This window comes from Marmota monax, unplaced genomic scaffold (assembly GCF_021218885.2).
Source record: "Marmota monax isolate L192 unplaced genomic scaffold, Marmota_monax_Labrador192_F-V1.1 WCK01_AAM20220418_F8-fsc00017, whole genome shotgun sequence".
In the NCBI taxonomy this organism is placed as follows: domain Eukaryota; kingdom Metazoa; phylum Chordata; class Mammalia; order Rodentia; family Sciuridae; genus Marmota; species Marmota monax.
Window position 1 is genome coordinate 14,862,712 of NW_026695241.1, and position 24,775 is coordinate 14,887,486.

General features: G+C 35.1%; 1 protein-coding gene across 4 annotated transcripts in view; it reads left to right on the forward strand.

Annotated features, from left to right (window-relative positions):
* Cep128 (centrosomal protein 128) overlaps positions 1-24,775 on the forward strand; it is a 410,851-nt gene that overhangs the window by 128,692 nt on the left and 257,384 nt on the right. For all 4 annotated transcript variants that reach the window (XM_046440733.2, XM_046440735.2, XM_058577821.1 and 1 more), the window contains exons 16-17: positions 9,303-9,953; positions 16,863-17,027. In XM_046440733.2, the coding sequence (XP_046296689.1) occupies positions 9,303-9,953; positions 16,863-17,027 (816 nt within the window). The remainder of the gene's footprint in view (positions 1-9,302; positions 9,954-16,862; positions 17,028-24,775) is intronic.

Below are 24,775 nucleotides of genomic sequence, written 5' to 3' on the forward strand. Positions count from 1 at the left end.
CAATTGACAGCACTTAAGAGTGACAGATGCTTATTTCAGAAGAGGCTTCCTGGGAAAGATGCTTTATCTTTTACATGGGAGTTTCTCAGTCATATAGAAGATGGAGGGAGTCATCACTCTGCATTCACTGTGGAGAGCTTTTCATTTTAACCCATCTGACACAAACCGAGTGACTGGTTGCCCTGAGATAAAGCAGATCTTAAGCTCAGACTCGAATCCAAACTAGTTTGATCCCAGGAAATTGCTCAACTTTGATTTTTCAGTTGTTATACTGGTCTTGCAACTGGTTCAGTAAGTTCCATTATAAGGGAAGTAGCTAGCTAGATGAGTGATTGAGGAGATTTGATTGAGAATCATCTGGGGATTTTACATAATTAGAGGAAATTGAGAAGGACCCATGTCATCAGACAGTGTCCCAATTCATGGGAAGGTGCTGAGAGTTTTCTAGATTGGGTTTTTAGAATATTAAAAATGTTAAACAATCCTGATATAATTAGTTTTCTTACTTAGCATTGCTAATAATAAGCAAAGAAGTAGTTTTAAAGTGATTGCCATAGTTAGGATAGTATCACAATTATCACAGCAGGCATTGTAATTTGTCCTTTAAAAGCCTTAAAAATTAATGCAGCATGTTGCAGTTAGAGCAATGGTTAATTAAAGAAGAAAGGGTAAGAAATGCTTCACTGTGGATTCAGGTGTCCAGTAAATCTATGATGTAGTAATATGTGTTAAATAATTTTTGAAAAAAAGTATTTTTAAAAAATATCTAATTGACTATTACTTCTCTGGAATATTTAATATTTTTTAACGGTCCTGGGAGTTGAACCCAGGACTTCATGTGTGGAGGCAAGTTCTACCACTGAGCTACACTCTGATTCTTTTTATTTCTACTTTTGAGACAGGGTCTCACTGTTATCCAGGTTGGTCTTGAATGCTATTCTCCTGCATCAGCAACTTGAATAGCTTGGATCAACAAGTGTGTGCTAACATACCCAGCTAGAAATATTTAATTCTTAATAAACTCACAACATTACCATAGATGTAATAGGATTCACTATCCACTATTTTTTTGTCCAATTACTTTCAAAAGATGACTCCATGGTGTATTTAGAAGTGTATATTAAAATAAAAATGATACTAGTTTATAACATAACATCTGTGATTTAAAGAATAAATTAGTTACAAGTAGCCTTGTTGACCCACTTTATATGGTCAAATAATACAATCTTTATATTTGCGAAATGATTCTGTGCCTATATCCATTTCTCATTTTGTAGCATAATTTATTTTCTACTTTTTTCAAGCTTTCTCACTTAAAAATAATATTAAAAAGCCAAATGCTTTTATTTTCTTTAAATTCTTCTGAGATTTTTTACTCTCCTTGCTTTATACATTTCTGGAAACTTGTTAAGATATTACAGATCTACTTGATTATTGGAAGATATGTAATATCAAATGAATAGCATGTCATTTTATAATAAACCAAAAAGATCAAGTTTATTCTTTCTTTGAAGGATAGTGATAGGGATATTTTTACATCATGGAATCACAATGTACTTAGGAAGATGCAGATGAGCATATATTGTATAGATATAGACCCAAAATTGTATAGATATAGATAATCTAATTGTTTTCAATTTTGATATTCTCCTTTTTTAAAAAAAGTGCTGTTTGAAATACTTGGTTTTTATACATGCATTGAAAATGATAAATGAAAAAATTTGCACTTTAACTCTGACCCTAGTGTGTGCTTTTCTGAATATCTCTAAGTTCTTTTATATTCTTTTTTTTGAACACAGGTATGAATGATTTCCTAGGTTTTCTCCCTTTATGTTTTTTTTCTTTTTTCCTGCTACATCTGCAAAATTAATTGGTTTGACTAGGTATTGAACTTTTTGCTTGATAGTATTAGACTTCAGGAATCTTAAATTAGCATTTTTTTGTATTTCTCTCCTGCTGAGAAAAAAAGTTATATCTAATATAGGCTGTTGTGTAAAATCTGAATTTTTAAAATAGTTTACTAGGAATCAATGCTGAAGTATAGTTCTTTTTTAGTTTGTATGCCATCCTGTCATATGCAATTCAAGAAAGGCCAGAGTGCTGATTTTCTGTATTTTTTTTCATGTGCAGAAAAAAATAATAAAAAAAAAAAACTTCCTATTTACCTTTTAGTAAAGTTAAGACATCTTTCTGTATTTTGTGGTCTGGCCTTCCAGGAGTTGGCCCTTCATCCAATAATTGCTATGGTTTTGTTACCGCTGTTGAGGGGTGAGGAGTCCTTGCTTCCCCAATGTTGAAGAATAACACCAAAGAAGCACGCCGAGGCAAGGTCAGAGTAGAAATTAGAAGTTTATTAAAGGACAGCAGAAAAGACTTCTCCCGGAGGAAGAAGGGGACCCAAGAGGTGGAATCCATGGAAGTGTGGTTGTTTCCCCTTTTTATAGTTTTGGTGATGGAATGTAGGTTGGAAGGCCCGAGGGGTGGGACACAGGTGGGCCAAAGAAGTAATCTGGTCAGGAAGGACTTCTGAGTCAGCAACTTTTTGCTGGGGGCTGTTCATTAACATTTCTTTGAGGTGGACTTTGGCCTAAGGCCTTTTTGGGACTTCATTAACATTCCATGAGTTGTCCTGTGTTTTCCCTGAGTCATTCTCAGCATGGTCTCCATTTTAGATTTCACTCTATATTAGACCCGATTTATCTAACTACACTGACTACCTAACTTTAAATCTGGCTTCAGTTTTAGACAGTATCATTCTTCTGGCTTCACACAAACATTTTCAGGCCTTCTGTCTGTAATCTTTCTTTTTGCCCCTCTTTGGAAGTTGGATTTGTTTGTTTTAATAAGCTTTTTTTTTTTTTTTTTTGCCACTGTGCACAATTTCCCCACCAGCACAATTGTAAAGGTGGAGAAGTTTATTTGGAGGCTCACAGTTTCAGAGGTCTCAGACCATTGACAACAGGCTTCCTTCCTTGGGGCTTGAGGTGAGGCTGAACTTCTTGGCAGAAGAGTGCAGCAGAGGGAACAGCAGCTCACATGATGATCAGAAAGCAGAGATCTCCACTTGCCAGATACAAATATATACCCCAAAGCTATGCCTCCAAAACCCCACCTCCTCCAGCCACCCCTCCCCCTCCTTGCCTTTAGTCACTACTCAATTAATCCCTTCAAGTGATTACTTCCCTGCTTGGGTTAAGGTTCTTATAACCCAGTCCTTTCTCTAACCCGTCTTGGATTGTCTCACACATGAGCTATTTTGGGGACTCCTCACATCGAAACCATAACAATCTGATTAGAACATCCTTTTCCCACATTCCTTACTGGTATTTTTCTTCCCTGTTACATCTCCAAAATTTTCAAGAAGTTTAACACCTGGCTTCCTCTCAGCTTGTTTCAGTACATGTAATTCTTGCTGTCATCCTTAGTGATTCAAAGTTCAACTCAGCAGTTCATTGAACTCTGTATCCTTATTCTTTACTACTGAATTTCCCATTTTACAGTGACCTTCAATTCACTCTACTTTTGCAACCAATTTCTGCACTTTAGACTTGTATTCATCTGTAATTGTTCTATGTTCAAACCTTCAATTCCAAAATCTCAGTCTCTGACCTTTCAGTTCTTTTATTTCTCTTTTCTTTTTTAATCATTAATACCTGGTTTTGGTCTTTCCACATTCTTCTAGTTGGCCAGCCAGTTCCTGCATTCAGTTCTTCTGTCAAATTTGGCTTAATTAGAAGCTGCTTTTTCTCACTAGCATCTTCAATTTCTTCCTTCTACCTCATACATTTTACTTATCTTCAATCTGAAATCAACCAATTCTCTAGTTTTCCATTGCTTCTCCTAGAGAGTACCAACAAAATTTGTCTTGAAATAGCACTTGGCTGGGGATGTAGCTCAGTGGTAGAATGCTTACCTAGAATAGTGTATGTGAAAGCCTTGGGTGCCATCCCTGGCACTGGAATCATTACCTTCTTCATTTCCCATTACATTTCATTCAGTAATTAATATAAGTCAATCAGTGGGCACACATTTCTGACCTGATCATTGAGGAATGGGGCCTAAAGTCTGTTTGGGAATTCATGGTAAGCATTTATTTAAAAGCCTATAAAATTTACACAAGAAGAGGGGGTTCCTTCTTTCTCTATACTGTGTCCTTTAGATCTGGAATGGCTGAAGCTATCCTGCTGCCATCCTGAGGATGAAGCCTCAGATGAGAAGGGTATTATTGAGAGAGCTACAGAGGGGGTAGAGCTAGGACTTTGACCTACTGCATCCAGTCCTTTTTGGAGTAATACATTTCATTGTGGCTTAAGCCAGTTTGAATTGGAGTCTCCTTTTATTTTCACCAAAAGAAATTCAAGCAGCATTTAAATTTTAAAATTTGAATTTCAGAAATGAGGAACCATCTATAAAAGAGTCTGAATTGTAGCATTGACTAAGTGTAAATTTAGGGTGGTGGGAGGCTGTTATTGTTTTAAAGGGCAAGTGGATAAACCTTGCTACACTGTTGGGAATAGTTCAGTGAGCCATTAGAATCATACTTTTTGGGACATTGATGATGTGAATCAGAATCTGGCATTAAGTGACTGGTGGGAAAACTTTAGGATGTTGAAGGATGTTATGTTCATGTTTTCAGCCTTCAGAAAGGTCTTGCAAGAAAAAGACAAATTTAGGTTGAAGCTTGTCTGTCTAAAAACAGCAAGATTGTTTTGGGTTGAGTAATCTAAAGTGTGCATTCTATAATTCAAGTTGACCTAACTGCTGATTCAGAGCCTTTGAGGGTTGGGAAAGCCAAGTGATCTACCTAACCTTAGTCCAAGTGTAAGAGGTGGAGATAGGAAATTTAGCAGGGAAAGACAAAAAAAAAAAAAAAAACAAGACTTTTCCTAGGGCTCTTTCAAATACTTAATCAAGCATTCCTGGCAGCCAAAGAGCACTCAAGTCCATTGTTTTGAACTGCCTCAAGATTAAGGGGCTTTTCAACTAAGGGTCCTGGAAGTGTCCAGGGTACTGAGGTGGTGGTAGAGATGTTGACATTTTCATACTCAGCATCTGAACAATATCTTGGGCTGTGGCCTTTAGCCTAGTAATTAACATCAAGTCAAAGGATTTTCACACTTTACCTGTAGTAGCTGTCCAGCCTAAGGCTGTCATCTTTGTCATGAATTGATATGATACTTGAACACTGGGAAGAGGGTAAAACCTAGAGAAGTGTAGAGTAGCAGAGTCTGAGTTTCAAAGAACCTTTTCAGAATCGTCCTATTTCAGGGCTTCCTACAATGTGAGAAAATTATACTTTCTGTGTAAACTAGCTTTAGGAGACCATAATATTTTGTAATCAAATATGTTTTACCTAATAGAACTTCATCATGAAAATATAATTTTAATCTTTAGAACTTCCTGGAAGTTTCTTTACTCATGATTAGTGGGTTATATTCTGTTCCAAATGCTAATCACTATATTTAAGCCACCTCCTCTCACTTTTAGGCCCCTCTCCTGTTATTCTTTTTATTTTTTTTTAAGATAATAGTATTATTTTATTAGTGTTATGTTTATTTTTTATTTTTTAATTTTTTAAATATATGACAGCAGAATGTATTATAATTCTTATTAAACATAGAGCACAATTTTTCATATCTCTGGTTGTATACGGAGTATATTCACACAAATTCATGTCTTCATACATGTACTTTGGATAATAGTGATCATCATATTCCACCATCATTTCTAATCCCATGTCCCCTTCCTTCCCCTCCAACCCCTCTGCCCCATCTAGAGTTCATCTATTCCTCCCATGCTTCCTCTCCTTATCCCACTATGAATTAGCCTCCTTATATCAGAGAAAACATGAGTTTTTTTGGGGGGGATTGGCTAACTTCACTTAGCATTATCTTCTCTAACTCCAACCATTTACCTGAAAATGCCACGATTGTATTCTCTTTCATTGGTGAGTAATATTCCATTGTGTATATATGTCACATTTTTTTATCCATTCATCTATTGAAGGGCATCTAGGTTGGTTCCACAGTTTAGTTATTGTGAATTGTGCTGCTATAAACATTGATGTGGTTGTGTCCCTGTAGTATGCTGTTTTTAAGTCCTTTGGGTATAGACCCAATTTTCCAAGAAATCTCCCTACTGCTTTCCATTTTGGCTACACCAATTTGCAGCCGCACCAGCAGTATATGAGTGTACCTTTTCCCTCACATCCTCGCCAACACTTATTGTTGTTTGTATGCATAATAGCTGCCATTCTGACTGGAGTGAGATGAAATCTTAGAGTAGTTTTGATTTGCATTTCTCTAATTTCTAGCGATGGTGGACATTTTTTCATATATTTGTTGATTGTATATCATCTTCTGAGAAGTGTCTGTTCAGGTCCTTGGCCCATTTATTGATTTTTTTTTGTTTGTTTGTTTTTTTGGTGTTTAACTTTTTGAATTCTTTATATACCATAGAGATTAGTGCTGTATCTGTGTGAGGGGTAAAGATTTGCTCCCAAGATGAAGCCTCTCTATTCACCTCATAGATTGTTTGTTGCTGAAAAGAACTTTTTTAGTTTGAGTCCATTTGATTTATTGATTCTTAATTTTAATTCCTGCACCTAAGAAGTCTTTTTCCTGTTATTCTTAAAGCCACTTTTCATTTTCTTCGATGGGGTAAATAGAATGACCTTCCTGCCCCCAAAGATGTCTCAGTGTAATTCCTGGGATCTATGAATATGATGCTAATCTCATGATTATATATGGTACCGTTCAGTTGAAGATAAGGACATTACTTAGATGGCCCTAAACTAATCACACGAACCTTGTCTTTGGTTTTTTTTGTTTTTTTTTTTTAATATACTATAATAGATTGTCACAGAATAGGTAACTTATAAATAGTATAGGTTTATTTGACTTATGGTTCTGAAGGCTGGCAAATCTAAGAACATGGCACAGGCATGTGGTGAAAACCTTTGTTCAGTGTCCTAACAAGGTGGAAGGGTAAGCAAACATGAGACAGAAATTCTGTATTGAAATTCTGTATATTAGAAATTCAGTATTGAGATACCTATCCCACTCCTGTGATAGTAATATTGATCACTTGTGACACCATAACCCTGATTAATCACCTCTAAAAGACACTAACTCTTAAGACGACAATTAAAACTTTTATGCGTTTTAGAGGAAATAGTAAAATCATAGCATTTCTTCACAGGCTACCCCAAACCCATGTGCTTCTCACATGTAAGATAGATTAATTCCATTCCAAAAGACTTTCATCTCTTAATTTGTTATGGTGTCAACTAAAAAGTTCAAAGTACAGAGTCTTATGTAAATCAGATATGGGTGAGACTCAAGACACAATTCATCCTTAGACAAATTTCTTCCAGCTATGAGCCTATGAAATGAAAACAAATTGTCTATTTGAAATACAACGCTATTACAGGCATGGATAGAAAGTCCTATTCCAAAAGGGAGAAATAGGTAAGAGAACAAGGGTAATGGTCCCAAGTAAGTCCAAAATCCAACAGAGAAAAGCTAAGTTTTAAAGCTGGAGAATAATTATTCACTCTGTGTGCTGCCTCCTAGACACTTTGGGAGGTTTGGAACCCTGAAACCTCTGGCAGCCTTGCCTCTGTGGCTTTGCATGCTGGTCGCTCATCTTCTGAGAGTCTCAAGGGTATTCCTGTCTCATGGCTTCCCTGCCTCAATGTTTTGCAGCTTAGATATTTCTTTTGCCAAGTATCCTAGTTCATCACTTCTCATTTCTGCCTTGCATAAGGCCCTAGGGCATAAAACAGAGTAATCTAGGCTTTTTCTATCCTGCTTCTCCAATTTTTTTAGCCTTTATTCATTAGCCAGTTTCAAAACTACTTCCAAAATTTTCATGTATGTATTACGGTAGCAGACTTACCTTTTGGTCTCAATTTTTCTGTCTTTGTCTATTTTTTGCTGTTGTAACAGAGTATCATGGACCGGGTAACTTATATACAACAGAAGTTTATTTAGCTCAGAGTTCTGGAGACTGGGAAGTCCAAGGAGCATGGCATTGGCATCTGGGGAGTGCCTTTGTGCTACATCATAGCACAAAGTAACTATTGTTTCTATGAGGGAGGATAAATGACCTTTTTTTTTTTTTTTTTTTCAAGTCCATAGACTATTAATAGCTAGACTTGAGTATTAAGTTCAGTTTTTTTCTGCTCAAAACTCAACTACTTAATCACTTTTTTATTCCTTATATTAGTTTGGTGTTCTTTCTTTCTCCCTGTTTAAACTGAATATAGACTTAAGGAAACTACTTTTTTGAATGATTGACTCATTATGTTTTATGATTAATTGTTTCATACCGAAGTGTATTATAGAAGTGCCTTTCATATATTTGCATTGTAATTTTTTATTTTATAATGACTATTAATTTTATTTTCTGGTTCAAGACATAGTGATTCACATGTCAAAACATCACCTTGCCCTCCGTAAATACGTGCAATATTTGTCAGCCAAAAATAAAACTTAAAAAAAGGAAAAGGTTTGGTGAGCATCAGTAAGCAAGGACAGACTTGGAGAGATGGTCTTTGGAGCCAGTATTGTAGAGACCACAGTCTTGGCTTCATTGGCTACCTCCTTTTTCATTTGCGATGATTGGGTAGTGAGAATCAGAGACCATGATGATTAATTCTTAGCCTCTATTCCTTCATGTAATCCCTAACTGGTGAAGCTGGCAGGGGATAATAAACAACTAAGTTAGCAACCTTTCTCTTGAGAATCTTCCCTACATATTGGAATCATAAATTAATCTCATTTCATCCTTTTGTGGCTTTAAGACGCCCAGTTGTATATTGGTGTATTTCTTGTCAATATTGACACTGATTTATTAGTTGGGGCTTATTACATCATAAACTTTCTTAAATTTTATTTGTATATACTTCCCTATATTCTATCTCTGTGTCAAATATATCTCTTTTTAAAGGTGTGTCATTTTTGTGCACTTTATTGTTATGTTAGGTAATATTATTTTCATCTCTAATAAATCATAATAGGAGTTTGTTCTTTCCCCATTCCTTTGCTCAATTTATCTTACACTTAAGTATTTGTGATCATGGATTAATATATTTTGATAATGAAAATCTGAAATAACATGTTTCAGTATGAGACTGTTTCAGGATAATTATATAGCCTCCCCTTTTCTAGCCTAAAAATAATTTTCATTAAAAATGACTTTTTAAAATGAATTTTTCTTATCCTTATAAACTTTTTAACCTGACAGTCTATGGTGAATTTTATAGTAACTTGTTTTGTTTTACATTCTTAACCCATCAGATTCTAAAAGAAAAGGATGAATTGAAAAGTCAGCTTTATGCAGCATTGCAACAGGTAGAGAATCTTAGAAAGGAGTTGAATGAGGTCTTAACCAAGCGTGCCCTTCAAGAGGAAGAGCTTTGCTCTAAGGAGAAGAAACTAAATGATGTTAAGTCTCATCAAGCTGAGCTTGAGATGGAAGTCAAGAATTCCCTGGACAGCATTCATAGACTAGAAGGTGAACTGAAAAAGCAGAATAAGAGTCATAGTCAGATAAAAATTGAGAAGGCTCACCTGGAAGAAGAAATTGCAGAGCTAAAGAAGAGCCAGGCCCAGGACAAAGTTAGACTTCTTGAGATGCAGGAGTCCATCAAGAATTTGAGTGCCATTCGAGCAGATCTGGCTAATAAATTGGCTGAGGAAGAAAAAGCCAAAAAAGCAGTGCTTAAGGATCTTGCTGACCTCACAGCCCAATCAAAATCCAGGGATGATGAAACAGCTACCATCATTACACAGTTAAAGCTAGAACGAGACGTTCACCAAAGGGAGCTGGCAGATCTCACATCATCACTGCAGAGTGTGAAAACGAAACATGAGCAAAACATCCAGGAGCTGATGAAGCACTTTAAGAAGGAAAAGAGTGAAGCAGAGAATCATATTAGGACATTAAAGGTACCTGTGCTGAATTATCTTGGTAATACTGAAGGAATTTATTTTAGTGACTCATGAAGTTAATAAAGCGTAAACTTTTAGAGATCATTCTGTATTCCCAAGCACTGAAGGGAAGATAAAACCAACAGTAAAGAGGTTTATTCATGCCTGTTTGGCCAGGTTGAAATGACCTATAGCAGCCAACCGGGAGTACTTATTTTAGGGTATTGAAACCCTTCTAAAAGAACAGTTAGCTATTTTGGGATTTCAGGAAAGGTAGAGGTGGCAGTAAGTGGTAGACCTGAAACGTGCCCTCATTCAACATTTATGACCTCCTAAAATATAAAAGGCAAAGACTTGTCAAGGCCATAGATGCTGTAACCACAGTTCTTATTAGTATGGTAACTAACGTGGATCAGCTTATGGGCTATGTAAAACAAAGACTTTTAAGATTTACCCTTTCTGTTCCAAATCAAAGTTGCCGAGATAAATGCCTAATTGAGACTTTGCATTTATTTAGAGGACTGTTTCTAAGGTGCTATGGCATTTGTTATCACTGTGAAGGGCAATCATTTGATATCATGATTGTCAGGAATGTGATAAATCTATCCAAGTTCCCTAATCTGTTTTTTTTCTCTTGAGTACTTATTATTATATTAATACAGATTACATACTACATATTTATTTTTGTTATTCTCCCTTTATTAGAATGAAAACTCCATGAGGACTGGGATTTGAGTCTGTTGTATTTATAGCTATAACTCCAATGCCTCAAATAGTTCTGGAAACTTGTAAATACTGATAAATAGATAAATGAATAGATAAATATTTAGAGGTTAGTTATATTTTTTAAAAAATTTTTTGACAACTACTACTTTAAAAATATTTAAACTGCAAGATGAAATTATATTGAAATAGCTGACATTTGTAGAATGCTATATCTATTTAATGGATTCTTTCCCTGTCCTGTGTAGCCTTATGGCAATAGTGGATTTAGGGTCATTGGGTTAGGTAGGTGAAAACAGAGACTGGAAGAGTAGGGAGGAGACCCTTATTATAGTTCACTGGTTCTAAGAAGCATCAATTTTAAGAAGCATCATTGTCGTAATCTACTAAGAAAAGTACTGCCTTCTGCCTATGAAGCTAAGACATGCTATCAACTATAAAATAATCCAAACCAGAGATAGTTAAAATGTGAAAAATGTTTTAATATTGATTAAATATAGTATGGTATTGCCGCAGTCTGGCTGGGCACAAAATCACGAGCCACTCAAGCAGGAACAAACTTTATTTTTTTTTTTTTAAATTTTTTATTGTTGGCTGTTCAAAACATTACATAGTTCTTGATATATCATATTTCACAATTTGATTCAAGTGGGTTATGAGCTCCCATTTTTACCCCATATACAGATTGCAGAATCACATCAGTTACACATCCATTGATTTACATATTGCCATACTAGTGTCTGTTGTATTCTGCTGCCTTTCCTATCCTCTACTATCCCCCCTCCCCTCCCTTCCCCTCCCCTCCCCTCCCCTCCCCTCCCCTCTTCTCTCTCTGCTCCCTCTACTGACATTCGTTTGTCCCCCTTATATTATTTTTCCCCTTCCCCTCACTTCCTCTTGTATGTACTTTTGTATAACTCTGAGGGTCTCCTTCCATTTCCATGCATTTTCCCTTCTCTCTCCCTTTCCCTCCCACCTCTCATCCCTGTTTAATGTTAATCTTCTTCTCATGCTCTTCGACCCTACTCTGTTCTGCCGCCAATGTCTGGTATGCGCCCAGGAAGATTTTTTCCACCCACGCGGCCTCCTCTCTGACCGCAGAGAGCGCTCCTCCCCTGGAACTCCCTCCTACTGTACTTCCCCAACCAACAGGAACTCTCCAGGAGTCCAGTAGCCTGCCTAGGTGAACAGCAGGAGTCCAATATCCATATGAATGCAAATCTTAACATAATCATATCATCTCAATGGCTAGCTGGCGTCACCTTTCGACCAAAAATGCCATGCATCATATACTTGGCTCTTAGCATGGTATGATATTTATCCTTCAGAGTTGATGAATGTATAAACAAAAGTAGAATATGGGATATGAAAAGGAACTGATCTAAAAGAAAATAAACTATATTATATGTTAATTGGTTGACTGGGACAATAATTAACTACTAGCAAACATTTTTGCAACAAACTATATCAGAGACTGCTATTATTCATGTAATACTGACATTATCCCGATACATTGTGTGGTATTATTTTCTCCCTGAGGAGGAAATTGTGATATGAGAGTTTTAAGTAACTTGTCTAAAGACTTACTGCTGGAGTTTGGTACAGATAGGACTTAAACCTATGTGGTTAAATGCCTGAGTTCTTAATTATTTTTATTCCTGGAAAGGTTTAGATTCAAGGATGACTAATTAATGACTCTGGTGACTAGGTAGGTAATGATGCTGTTTGCCAACATAGAAAATACAGAAAGAACAGATTTGGAGAGAAGGGTGGCAAATCTAGTTTTTAGCATATTGAGTTAGATGGGAGGGACTTTAAGATTAACCATAAACATCCTGGTACAGCAGTTTAGTAAATAATGAATGAGTCAGGAGTTGAGGGAGAAATTGAGATTAGAGTGAAATATTTTGGAACCAGTAATGTGTTGTGGCAGTTGAAATTATGGCATTTGGATATTAAATGTAAGAGACAAACTAAAAGAAGTAAAAATGTTGTCATTCCATTTGGCAGAGATTGACAGAAAAAGTCCATGGTAGATGTGAGGGAACTGGCTAAAACATAGAGTGAACAGCACTCAATATATTGAACCAGGCATCTTTTTATCTGAAGGAAAAGATGAAGGAAACCAGGAAGATTGGGACACTTAAAAGAGGTGGTCTTGGGAGTTGAAGAGACTGAAATTCTCTTTCTTGTCTCTGAAGTAGAATAGGGCAGTGATGGGAGGAATTTATGAGCAGTGAAGACAAAAACTGCTGTGAAGACAGATCAACTGCTTGAGACTAGGCTGGGGTGTGAAAGTACTGCTACATGGTTGAAACTTAAGGAAAAGTATCCTTGGCAAAGGAATAAGGGATGCAAATCTATGATGATAGGTTATTTATTCAGTTAGAAATTCTTATACTGGAGTGCCCATTTTCAGAGTAGTAGTTGCTTATAGACTTACTGTTATTTAGGTTGTATAATAACCTACATGTTACTAACCAGGAGGTAGTATTTATCAAATTAGAGCAAGTTCAGGATTATTTCTATAAGAACATAATTCTCACATTCAGATATGCTTTCTTGAGTGGGAGATGAAGTATTGGTGGTACAGCCAGACACCTGACAGGATCTGAATATGTCATGTGTCATAGTGGAAAAAGGATATGGGCTGTTTAATTCAGACTACCTAGACATACCTCCAAGTTGCTTCTCTACTTTCACCTAGTTCCTCTTTTCACTCCCAACTTCTCCCTTGCAGCCCTCAGATACCTCCTAATTGTATTTTCTCAAATATGTATTTAAATGTATCACTTCTTACTCAAAAACCATGTTGACTATTTACTGTCTCTGGAACAAAGTCTCTACCTTAGCCCAGCCTTCCTTCCTGTAGCCCCACCTTACTTGTGCACATTAATGGCATTTTTATATTCCCCAATCTCTGCATAAAATATATATAACAGTTCCCCATACATTCATTTCATTGCTTTTTCTTTATTTGGTTTGGCCTTTCCACTGATCTGCAGGGGAAAAAATTTTGCCTAAACCTTTAAGGCCCAATTAGTTTTATACTTCTTTTATAGATGCACTAAAGTTGGAATAAATCTCAGCAGAGGCTGGGATAAATTGCTCAGTTCTCTTTATTTCATAGCTCTTCGTTGGTTTCTCCAGTGTAGCACATGGAGGCTGCCTTATATTTTGGTTTGCTGGTGTTCAGGTCTTTTTACCCACGTTCCTGTCTTATAGCGTCTAGCACATATATAGCAAGATACTCAGTGGATGTTGGGTTTAAATATTTGAAAAACTGAAAATCAGAGGATTTGTTCCCAATGTGTTCTGGGATCTACCTAGTTTGAATTTCCCCATGTAACATGGAGAAAACTGATTTTCTTGTCCTTTAGGAAATGCTTTGAATTCACTTACAATACAACAACTAAAGCGTTTTAAGAAATTTCTTCAGTGTTAAGAACTTATAATTTACATGTTTTCTGATCCTCTAGAACCTGTAAACATTTTTTGTTGTTTTAATTTGAAAGACTGAGGTCTGAATGGGGTGTTGTACTGTTCCCTAACGTAGGACCAGAGATTGTGAGGGCCCAGTAGTATCAAAAAAGTTACCCTAAGGAATAGTCTCCACCTTATGCTTTTTTTTTTTTTTTTAATATAATACTACACTTTTACTTATCTATGATAAGTAAAAAAATGTTGACAGCAAAGATATTCACAGATTTAGTATACTAAATTATGAACAGTAGAATTTTAGACAAGTAGTTCTATAAATGTTACATTTTTGTGTCCTTCAGCATCACATAATTTATTATTTTATCAGTATAATAAGCTCTGATACATTATCCATATTTTTCTCTGTACAAATTAGTTGTACTTTCCCCCTTCATGTAGAATCTCCTTTCTCATGCCTATTTTTATATTTAAATTTAAAGTGTTTTACTGACATGTTCTAATTGTTATGAACATTTTCAGGATATTGGACTATCATTTTATTGTAATTTCAACAAAGTTATTTTATACAGCTTTTTATTGGAACCAAAAGATGCAGGATTGAAGTTCTATACTTTTATCACTAGGCCATATGTTCTTAATCAAGTTACTTCACCTTTTTTTTTTATCTTACCAACAAATCAGGAATATTAAAATTCTTGCATATCACTGGATTGTTGTGAACACATCATTGTGTTGTAAATCCTAAAATTAAAAGTAATAAAAAATACAATAAGTTTTTAGTTTAATTAGGAATTGATGTGCTAATAAGTATGGAGAAGCATGTACTTCAGGGGGCAAAAATCACTGGTTGGTAAAATTTGCCCAGCTCAGAGGTATAAATATCCCCATCTAGGTTGATTTCAAAGGAGACATCTCTGAACATGGGATAAGTTAGTGGAGAAGGAACACATTTGTCTTCTGAGAATCTGAGCTGGCTGTAGCACATCACCAACCTTTGGGGGAAACCTTGTTTACCTATGCTTTTTATAGGACATAAGAAAAAAATAAAAGCATTCTACTGAAACTTCAAATTGTAATTGAACAATTTTCCTGATGAGAGACTTTATTTTGTAAATTTATTTTTGGGCTGTGATTATAGGCTTGCTCAAAAAAAATCAATTCCCTAGTTAATTCAAAGTGGCATCAGGTCTTAGGTGAATTTTGTGGAGTAAATAAAATATAGATTCTGTCTAAAACTCACAAAACTTCTTCCTTTTAGGAAGTTGTTTCAATTATTATGTTCCTATACACCTAATTGAACACACATAATAAACTTATACAAGCAAAAGAAGCAGGTACATTTTAGGCATTAACACACATATTTTAAACATATTATATGTAGTTGCTTATAGATTTTTAGTAACTGTATGTATGGCCAGTTAGCATTGAAAGTTGCACCCAGATGGCTTTTAAAAAACTTATGATATTGTTCCTTTTGAGTGGCAGAGTGATGGAGTAGTTGAAACACAAACATTAGAAAGAATTCCTGGTTCAAATCCTGGCTCTACATTTCCTCACTATTTACCTTGGGTAACTTACTAACTTTTTTCTGCTTCAGCCTCAAAACAGGAGTCAACAAGGCAATAATTTTGTCTCCCTGATTAGTTTTTGTGAGGGTGACATAAAGACAAACTGTACACAAAATGCCTTAGAGAAGTTTCTGACACCTGCTGTTTGCATTGTTATCTTAAGATTCTTTAGGTTTATATACTGGACCACTCTTGAATTCCATGTACAGAATAGATTATTCCTAATGTCTTTTTTTTTTTTTTTTTTGAGAGAGAATTTTTTTTTTAATATTTATTTTTTAGTTTTGGATGGACACAACATCTTTTTATTTTTATGTGGTGCTGAGGATTGAACCCAGCCCCCCGAGCATGCCAGGCGAGCGTGTTACTGCTTGAGCCACACCCCAGTCCCGATTATTCCTAATGTTTATCTTTTAAAACAATTTTGATTATATCCAAATACAGATTGATATTTTAATAATATCAATTTTTGCTACTTCAGACTGATTAGTTTCCTCAGCTGTAAAAGAAGCTTAGCATTCCTGCTCTAACTCCAGGATTTTATTATTTTACTTTTTTTCAAACAATTTGGTCATAGCCAGTGGACTTCCCTTTCTTCTTCTTTTTGTCTTAGGCAGACATTTTACTACCCTATTGGTGCTGAAATAAAGTCTTGCAATATTAACTTTTAGTTTCTTGGCTATTATGATCTTTGTAGGCACCCAAGATTTGTATGAATAATTGTATTGTATAGGGAGGATACAGTTATCTCCTAAAATCCTTGAGTTAGAAAGAACAGGAATGCTAAGCTTCTTTTACAGCTGAGAAAACTAGTATAGTATTTCCCTTCTGGGGAATAGTTCTCTAATAACTCCTATCCCTCAGCATTGGAGTCACTTCCTTTGATTGCCATGTCCCCCAGCCCCCACTGTTATCATTTATTGTTGTCAATGGATGATTGCCTCTGTCTCTTTCTCTGTTCATATCTGTTTTCTTTAGTACTTACTACAGTACTTGTCATTTGGTAAATACTTGCTGTCCGTCAATGGGTCATTGAATAAATGCAAAGAACATTTTGTATATGTTTATTTTAATTTCTTTGTATGAGTACTTTGAGAGAGCTAAAGTTTTATTTTCCCACTGAAAATTGTGTTATTTATTTGAAACAATTTTGTCACAGCCAGTGGACTTTCTTTTTTCCTTTTTTTTGTCTTAGGCAGAAAACTTAGAAGATAAGAACATGGCTAAAGTCCATCGTTGTCAGCTAGAGAAGTTGAAATCACAGTGTGAGAAACTTACAGAGGAATTAACCCAGAATGAAAATGAGAACAAAAAACTAAAGCTAAAATACCAGTGTTTGAAGGACCAACTAGAAGAAAAGGTAAAAATATAAATAAATTCTAATGCAAAAGACATATTAATTTCATAATTTGTGTATACTATATTAAAAATGTAATTGTAGTTTTTCATAAGAAAGTTGTATTAGTGCCAGAAAAAAAAATGACAAGTTTATTTGAATACTGGGAGTTTTATTCTTTCAACCAGTCACCTTCTAATACATTTGATTTAAAAATAATCACGTATCTTAAAATAGCAGTTTAGATATAAGATAAGAAAGGGTTGATGAATTGTGCTCTATATGTTTAATATGAATTGTAGTGCATTCTGCTGTCATATGTAAATATATTAAAAAAAAAAAACTAGCAAAAAATAGTTAGGTCTGGTGAATTGCCGCAGTCTGGCTGGGCATAATCAGGAGCCACTTGTCAAAAGAAACTAACTTTATTTTTAGAACCACACACGCCAAACAAAACAGCCTCTCAGGAAAAACCGTCAGAGCCCCAACTGCCACCACCGGCTTTCCACAAGCCTCTCTCTCCAACAACCCAAACCTCTCTCTCCAACAAGCCTCTCTCCACCTCCCGCAATCCTCCTGCTCTTGAGGCCGATTGGCTGAGTCACATGGGCGGAGCCAAAAAAGTCCCCCAATGAGCAGCTCCGTGGTCTGAAAGGGCAGGGAAACAGCCCAATGAGCATCACCCCAGAGGAGCCAATCAGCTAGATGTTGCTGGGGCCGCTGTGAGCCAATCATCAGCCAGCAGCTGGAAGTTTGCTGGCAGCTGGAAGTTTGCTGGGGCCCCTTCGGCTGTGGCTCTCAACAGTGAATTATTGAGGACTTTCTACATGACAGGTGCTTTAACAAAATTCTGTAGACAGTTGTCTTGAAAATAACAGATATTTGTATCTCATGGTTTGGGAGGCTGGGAAGTCCAAGATCAAGGCACTGGTAGATTCAATTGAAGGTGCATGTCTGATTTCTAGTTGGTGCCTTCATACTGTGTTCTTATATTGCAGAAGTAGCAAGGGAGCTTTCTCGGTTCTCTTTTATAAGGGCATTAATCCTCATGAGGGTTAATGAAAGAAACAGAAAGCAGTTTTAAATATTTTGTCTTCTGTGTTGATTTCTTGTCAGAAGATGACCTCAAAAAGTAGTGACTTCTACTTTTAATTCTAAAAATTCTGAGTATTCTACCCAACATGGTAGTACTTGAAATAAATTTACATATCATTAACCACCTTCATGACCTAATTACCCCTCAAAAGCCCCACCTCCAAATACCATCACATTGGAGACATGGTTTCAACATATGGATTTGGGGGGAGACACAAAACATTCAATCTGTAGGTATTAGGATTCTTTGATCCATGAGAAAACTAAGGTTCAAAATAAAGTATCTGTGGTTAAATGCTTTTTATGAGCTAATTCTCATAGTAATTTTTAAAATTGATAATATTCTGATTCTTATAGTTGTGGAGAGGGAAAGTTAAGGAGATTGTAACCTTTGGTATATCCCCACATGTCGTTCTTCTCAGTAGATATGTAAATTTATTTCAAGTAACTACCATTTATGGCATGTTGGGTAGAATACTCAGGAGTTTTAGAAGTCACTACTTTTGAGGTTGACTTCTGACAAGAAATGAACAAAGAAGAGAAGACAAAATATTTAAATTTGCTTTCTGTTTCTTTCATCAACTTCCAAAAAGAATTTTCAGTGGAGTGTGACAGAAGTCAAATGTTAAAAAGATTGTTAAAGTACAGATAATGGAAAAGGTGGTATAGACATGAGCTGAATGAATACTGTACTAGCTGAGGGTTGCATAAATCCACAAAGAAAGAACTGCCACTGGGTGGGCCATCATAAAAGTGTTCATTAACTTTTAGGAAGAAACTTTCTTAATCCTTTGCTTTCCTTCCTTCTTTTTTACTTTGTGATGTTTACCTAGTGTATATATTTGTGCATATATTTGTATGTGTATATTAATCCCAGTGAATGTTAAAACCAAGAATAAGTTAGATTGGAATTCATGGTTTAATGGGGCTCCTAAATTTCAACCTATAAGGTGGACAATAGCTGAAATTTAGTTCTTATTTCATGTTTTTTGCTTTGATTGAATGCCGCAACACATAACTAAATTAATCAGGGTCATTCCAGGTGAATTGGGTTGGCACAAAATAATCACACAGAGACAGAGAAAATACCTTTTTTGGGGGGTTCTGCTACAGTTCCTAGGCCTCAGCTCCTCTAAGGGAAGCAAGAGAGGCAGAGTAAAGACAGAGAGCACATCTGAAACCATCCTATTTATTGAGGAGGGGCTGTTCCATAGAACATTCCATCCAAAAAAGGTAAGGGGTAGTATTACAGAGGAACAAGAAGGCAGCCCACTCCCATTGGGTAATGCCTACTCCTCTGCTGAGTGGAGATGGGGATCCACCTGCTTCTGCACACAGCTGGAACCAATCTCTGCATTTCCATCGCTCAAAGCTAGGCCTCGCTCAATTCTTTTATGGCAGTTTCAGACAATTGAATCTAATGTTCATACATATTTAATGTATCTGTGACCAGCGCATAGTTGCTGTGGAGATGATGGTAATTTTTCCAACTTTCTATAATTAAAATATTAACCAGAATATTGTGTTTAAACATTTTATATTTCCTTATCTACATTTAAGAATGTGTTGAAATATTTGATTTGCTGAAAATGTAAAGTTTACCTTGCTCTGCTTAAATGTTTCTTCAGTGATTATGTTTGAGATGTTTCATATATATATATATATATATATATATGTATATATGCATTATCACACATCTAGATAAATGCAGCATTCACTTAAGCATCCATTATGAGACAGGCATATATCCTGAGAATGGAATATAGATAAGAAAACTGGTCTGTAGTTAATCCTTTTAGTTGTTAAAACTAAAATGAATATCTCTTTTTTGAAATGTTTAGGACCAGAATTGTTTAAGATTTTGGAGTTTTTTAGCTTTTGGAATATTTATGTATATATAATGAGATATTTTAGAAATAGGACCAAGTCTAAACACATATCCCAAAGATAATTTTATACAATATTTTTAGTATGCCAGTGTTTTGATGATGATCTGTCATATGAGGTCAGATATGGAATTTTTCACATGTGATATCCTGTCATCACTAAAAAAATATCTTAATTTGGAGCATTTTGGATTTTAGAATTTTGGATTAGAGATGTTCAACCTGTGCTCAAGTCCTGAGAATGCATACTAACATAGAGGAAAAATGACCACTGTATACTAAAATGGTATGTAATCTTAAAGACACAAACACACAAAAACAAATATATATCACACACACACACATATACATAAGGTGTTTCTCTGTCCTGTAGGGGATTGGTTCCAGTGTCTCCCAAGAATAGCCAAATCTGCAGTTGCTCAAGTCCCTTATAAAAAGGTCATATAATATTTGTATTTAATTTATATATATCTTCCTGTATATTATGTCATCTCTACATTACTGAAATACAATGTAAATGCTATGTAAGTAGTTGTTACATGGTATTAGTTAGGGAGTAATGACCAGGGTAAAGTCTGTAAATTTTTGGTACACATTTTTTTTTTTTTTCAATATATGGTCAGTTGAATCCTGGATTTGGAGGATATGGGGCGGACTGTACACCTTATTTTTTCTTCAATATTTATTTTGGTTTTAAATGATCATGCTTTTGATTGATTTAACTGTGTTTGCCCATATCTTAGTATGGATAGGTGTGAATCAAATTTTAATGGATTGTGTCATCTATAGACAGAGCCTTTTTCTTTGAGAGGTAGCATAGCATTAGTTATTATGGCAAAATGGTGAATTTGCATCCTTTTCTAGTGTGGCTTTAGTTAAGTTGCCTAAACATGAATGCCTCAGTTTTTATCAACCTTTAACATTATAATAATTCCTTTATTTTAAGATTAAATGTGAAAATGTAAGCAAAGTACTTGGCCCATTATCTGGTATCTAATATATCAGTTATTGGTAGCTGCTATTATTGTGTTTTCAAGTATTTAGCGATTAATGATTCAACCCAGCAATCAACTGCCTGTGATCTACACAATAATGTGAAAATAATCATAATGGCAATAATATGCCTGTGGTCTACCTAATTATAAAACCATAGAACTGTGCAGATGAGAGGTTTAGAACCAGACTGTATTGAATCATTTGAGACAGATGTTCCACAAAGGAAGGACCCATGTGAAAATAACTGGCAGTTCTATCAACAAGTGATTTTTGAAGGCATGTGGTAAAGAAACCAAATAGGTGGGCAGTTTTATAGTTATGCTTGCTAATGGAGGAGAGAAATCACATCCTTGTATTTTTTTCCATCTCTAAGATAAGGCATAGAACCTGAGACATAGCAAATAATTTATAGTTAAATTAAAGAGAAACAGGTAAATGTGTATACACACAAACATATACAAATACAATCACATGTGCATGTGCATGGATAAGGGGCCAGACTAGGGAAAATAAAATAAGGCAAATTAAGTTTTCAGTGAAGGAAAGCCCAATGAACTAATAGACCAAAGATCTCTGTTTAAGCAATGTAGTAAACTTGAAAAATGGGTCAAAGGGGATTAACAATGTGGCTCTATTGTAATCAAAAGGAAACTTTGTTTTCCTCATAAAATGATATTCTTGCTTGTCCATTTTCAATATAAATACATGAGTTACTAGACATGCACAATGTTTCTAAAAAAATCATGTTATTTTAACTGTATGCTTTGTTTTAGGCTGTTTCTAGTCTTATTATGACTTTGATAAACTTAGAAATGTTAAAACTACATCAAAGTTCATATAAAGTGTTAGCACCAGTGCCAGCATCAATCAGTGGTACAAGATTGCCATTAGTATATTTGGACAGAATAACTAACTTTGGCATATTTTCCTCGTATATTCAATGGTAATCTGTGGTAATACAATACATTTTTTTCCTAACATTTGATTTTGCTTTGTCAAATGTTATTTTCCAATTTTACATGACAAAGAGAACAAATATTTTGCAGAACTTTTATATATGCATTTAAGACTTTATTAAGAGCTTCTCACCAGGGAAGAATCGCTCCTGAAATGTTAGACAAATGAAACTATAGTATCATTAAAATTAATTATTTCCTTTGTTTAAATTTTGTAGGAAAATATTTTCTCTTTTGTTCCAGAAAGATCCTATTGATATTAATCTTTTGATTCTTCTGACATTTACCTAGAAACTCATAATACTGTTTATTTTATTAGAAACATATATTTTTTGATTTTAGTGGAATATATATCAACAACAGTTAGATAATTAAATCATTTTTGCTTAGTAAGACAGCATTAGTTTACATAGTGAAAGTTTCATAATAATGCCTGATCTACACAGATCTGTGTCTGATCTAAGTTTGGAGAAATTTTATATTCAATTAGGTATTTAATAATGATATTGGCTATTGTTGAAATCACAAGTAATTTGCAGACATATTAAAAGAAGGAAATTTTAATTTTGAACATTTGCATAGTACGTTAGAGCTGGTGCCTAAAATTAAGAAAAGAGTGTATTATAGAAGATTCAGTTTATATTCTATGTATTCTTTTGGTCTTTTGTTCTTAGGATTGTGACCATATTCTCAAAAACATTTTAAATATTTTGTTCAGGTATATTTATAAACAATGAGAAAAAATTTGAAAAGAAAATGACAAAAACATTCTTATTGTTTTCCTAAGTCCAACACAAACATAATGAAAATATTTGTTTTCCAGTGTTAGTGAAATAATGATTTTACTAGTTGCATTCATTTTTAACTATATAAGAAAATGAGAAATTCTAGGTATAAAGAATATGTTATTACATAATCTTACCAGAAATATGCGAAAGTGCTTCTTGCCAATAGTTATTGAAACTTGGAGGAAGCCAGTGGTTCCTGCCACACTCATTTTACTTTTCTCCTGTAATTCGCCCATTATCACATCCATATGTGGAACTTTTCTCTGTCGTAGGAGATGCTTTCATATGGATACTATACCTTTTAGTTAGCCTGGACAGTGTTGGAAGAATCTTTAGTACTTTCAGTTTTTTTCTGCTCCACAAGAATCTGTATGCTAAATTTGTGCAACCAATATGGAAAGCAGTATGGAGATTCCTTGGAAAAGTTGGAATGGAACCACCATTTTACCCAGATATCCCACACCTCGGTTTATACCCCAAGGACTTAAAAAACAGCATACAATGGTGACATAGCCACATCAATGTTTATAGCAGCACAATTTACAATAGCTAAATTGTGGAACCAACCTAGATGCCCTTCAATAGATGAATGGATAAAGAAAGTGTGCTATATATATGCAATGGACTAATAAAATCATGGCATTTGCAGGTAAATGGATGGAGTTGGAGAATATTATGCTAAGTAAGCCAATCCCCAAAAACCAAATGTCAAATGTTTTCTCTCATATGAAGATGCTGATCTATAATGGGGATGGGGATGGGAAGAACGTGGGAAGTTTAGATAGGGCAAAGGGGAGGGAGGGGAAGGGAGAGGATATCGGGTAGGAAAGATGGTGTAATGAGTTAGACATCATTACCCTAAGTACATGTATGAAGACACGAAAAATACTTTGTGTACAACCAGAGACATGAAAAATTGTGCTCTATATGTGAACTATGAATTGAAAGGCATTATGCTTATATATAAAAATTAGAATAAATAAATTATTCTAGTTTATAAATAAGTTCAAAAAAAGAATAAATGGGATGGATTCAAAAGTAAAAAGATTCTCAGCAAAAGAGAGAGCCTACATTTTGGGAGCAGATGTTTTTCCACATGGACGTCAAATATAGAGCATTCATCTCCAGGAAATATAAAGAACTCAAAAAACTTAACACCAAAAAAAAAAAAATGCAATCAATAAATGAGCTAAGGAGCTGAATAGACACTTCTCAGAAGAAAATATACAGTTGATCAACAAATATATGAAAAAAATGTTCAACATCTCTAGTAATTAGAGAAATGCAAATCAAAACTAAGCTCTAAGATTTTATCTCACACCAGTCAGAATGGCAGTTATCAAGATTATTCAACAACAAAAAGTATTGGCAAGGATGTGGGGGACTGTACATTGGTGGGACTGCACATTGGTGCAACCAATCTGGAAAACAGTGTTAAAATTCCTTGGAAAACTTGGAGTGGAACCACCATTTGACCCAGCTATCCTACTCCTTAGTCTATACCCAAAGAACTTAAAATTAGCAGAATACTATAATAATGCAGCCATATCAATGTTTATAGCAGCTCAATTCACAATAGCTAAACTGTGGAATCAATCTAGATGCCCTTTAATAGATGAATGGTTAAAGAAACTGTGGTATATGTACACAATGGAATATTACTCAGCATTAAAAGAATAAAATTATGGTATATGCAGGTAAATGGATGGAGTTAGAGAATGTCATGCTAAACAAAGTAAGCCAATCCTAAACAACCAAAGGCTGAATGTTTTCTCTGATTAGTGGCTGCTGATCCATGAAAGGGGTGGCATGGGAAAAATTGAGGAACTTTGGGCAAAGGGGAGGGAAAGGAGGGGTAAGGAGATGGGGACAGGAAAGATGGTGGAATGAGATGGACATCATTACCCTAGGTACATGTATGACTGCATATATAATGTGATGCTGTGATGCTACATCATGTACAACCAGAGAAGTGAAAATTTTTGCTGCAGTTGTGTACAATGAATCAAAAATGCATTCTGCTGTCATACATACCTAATAAGAATAAATAA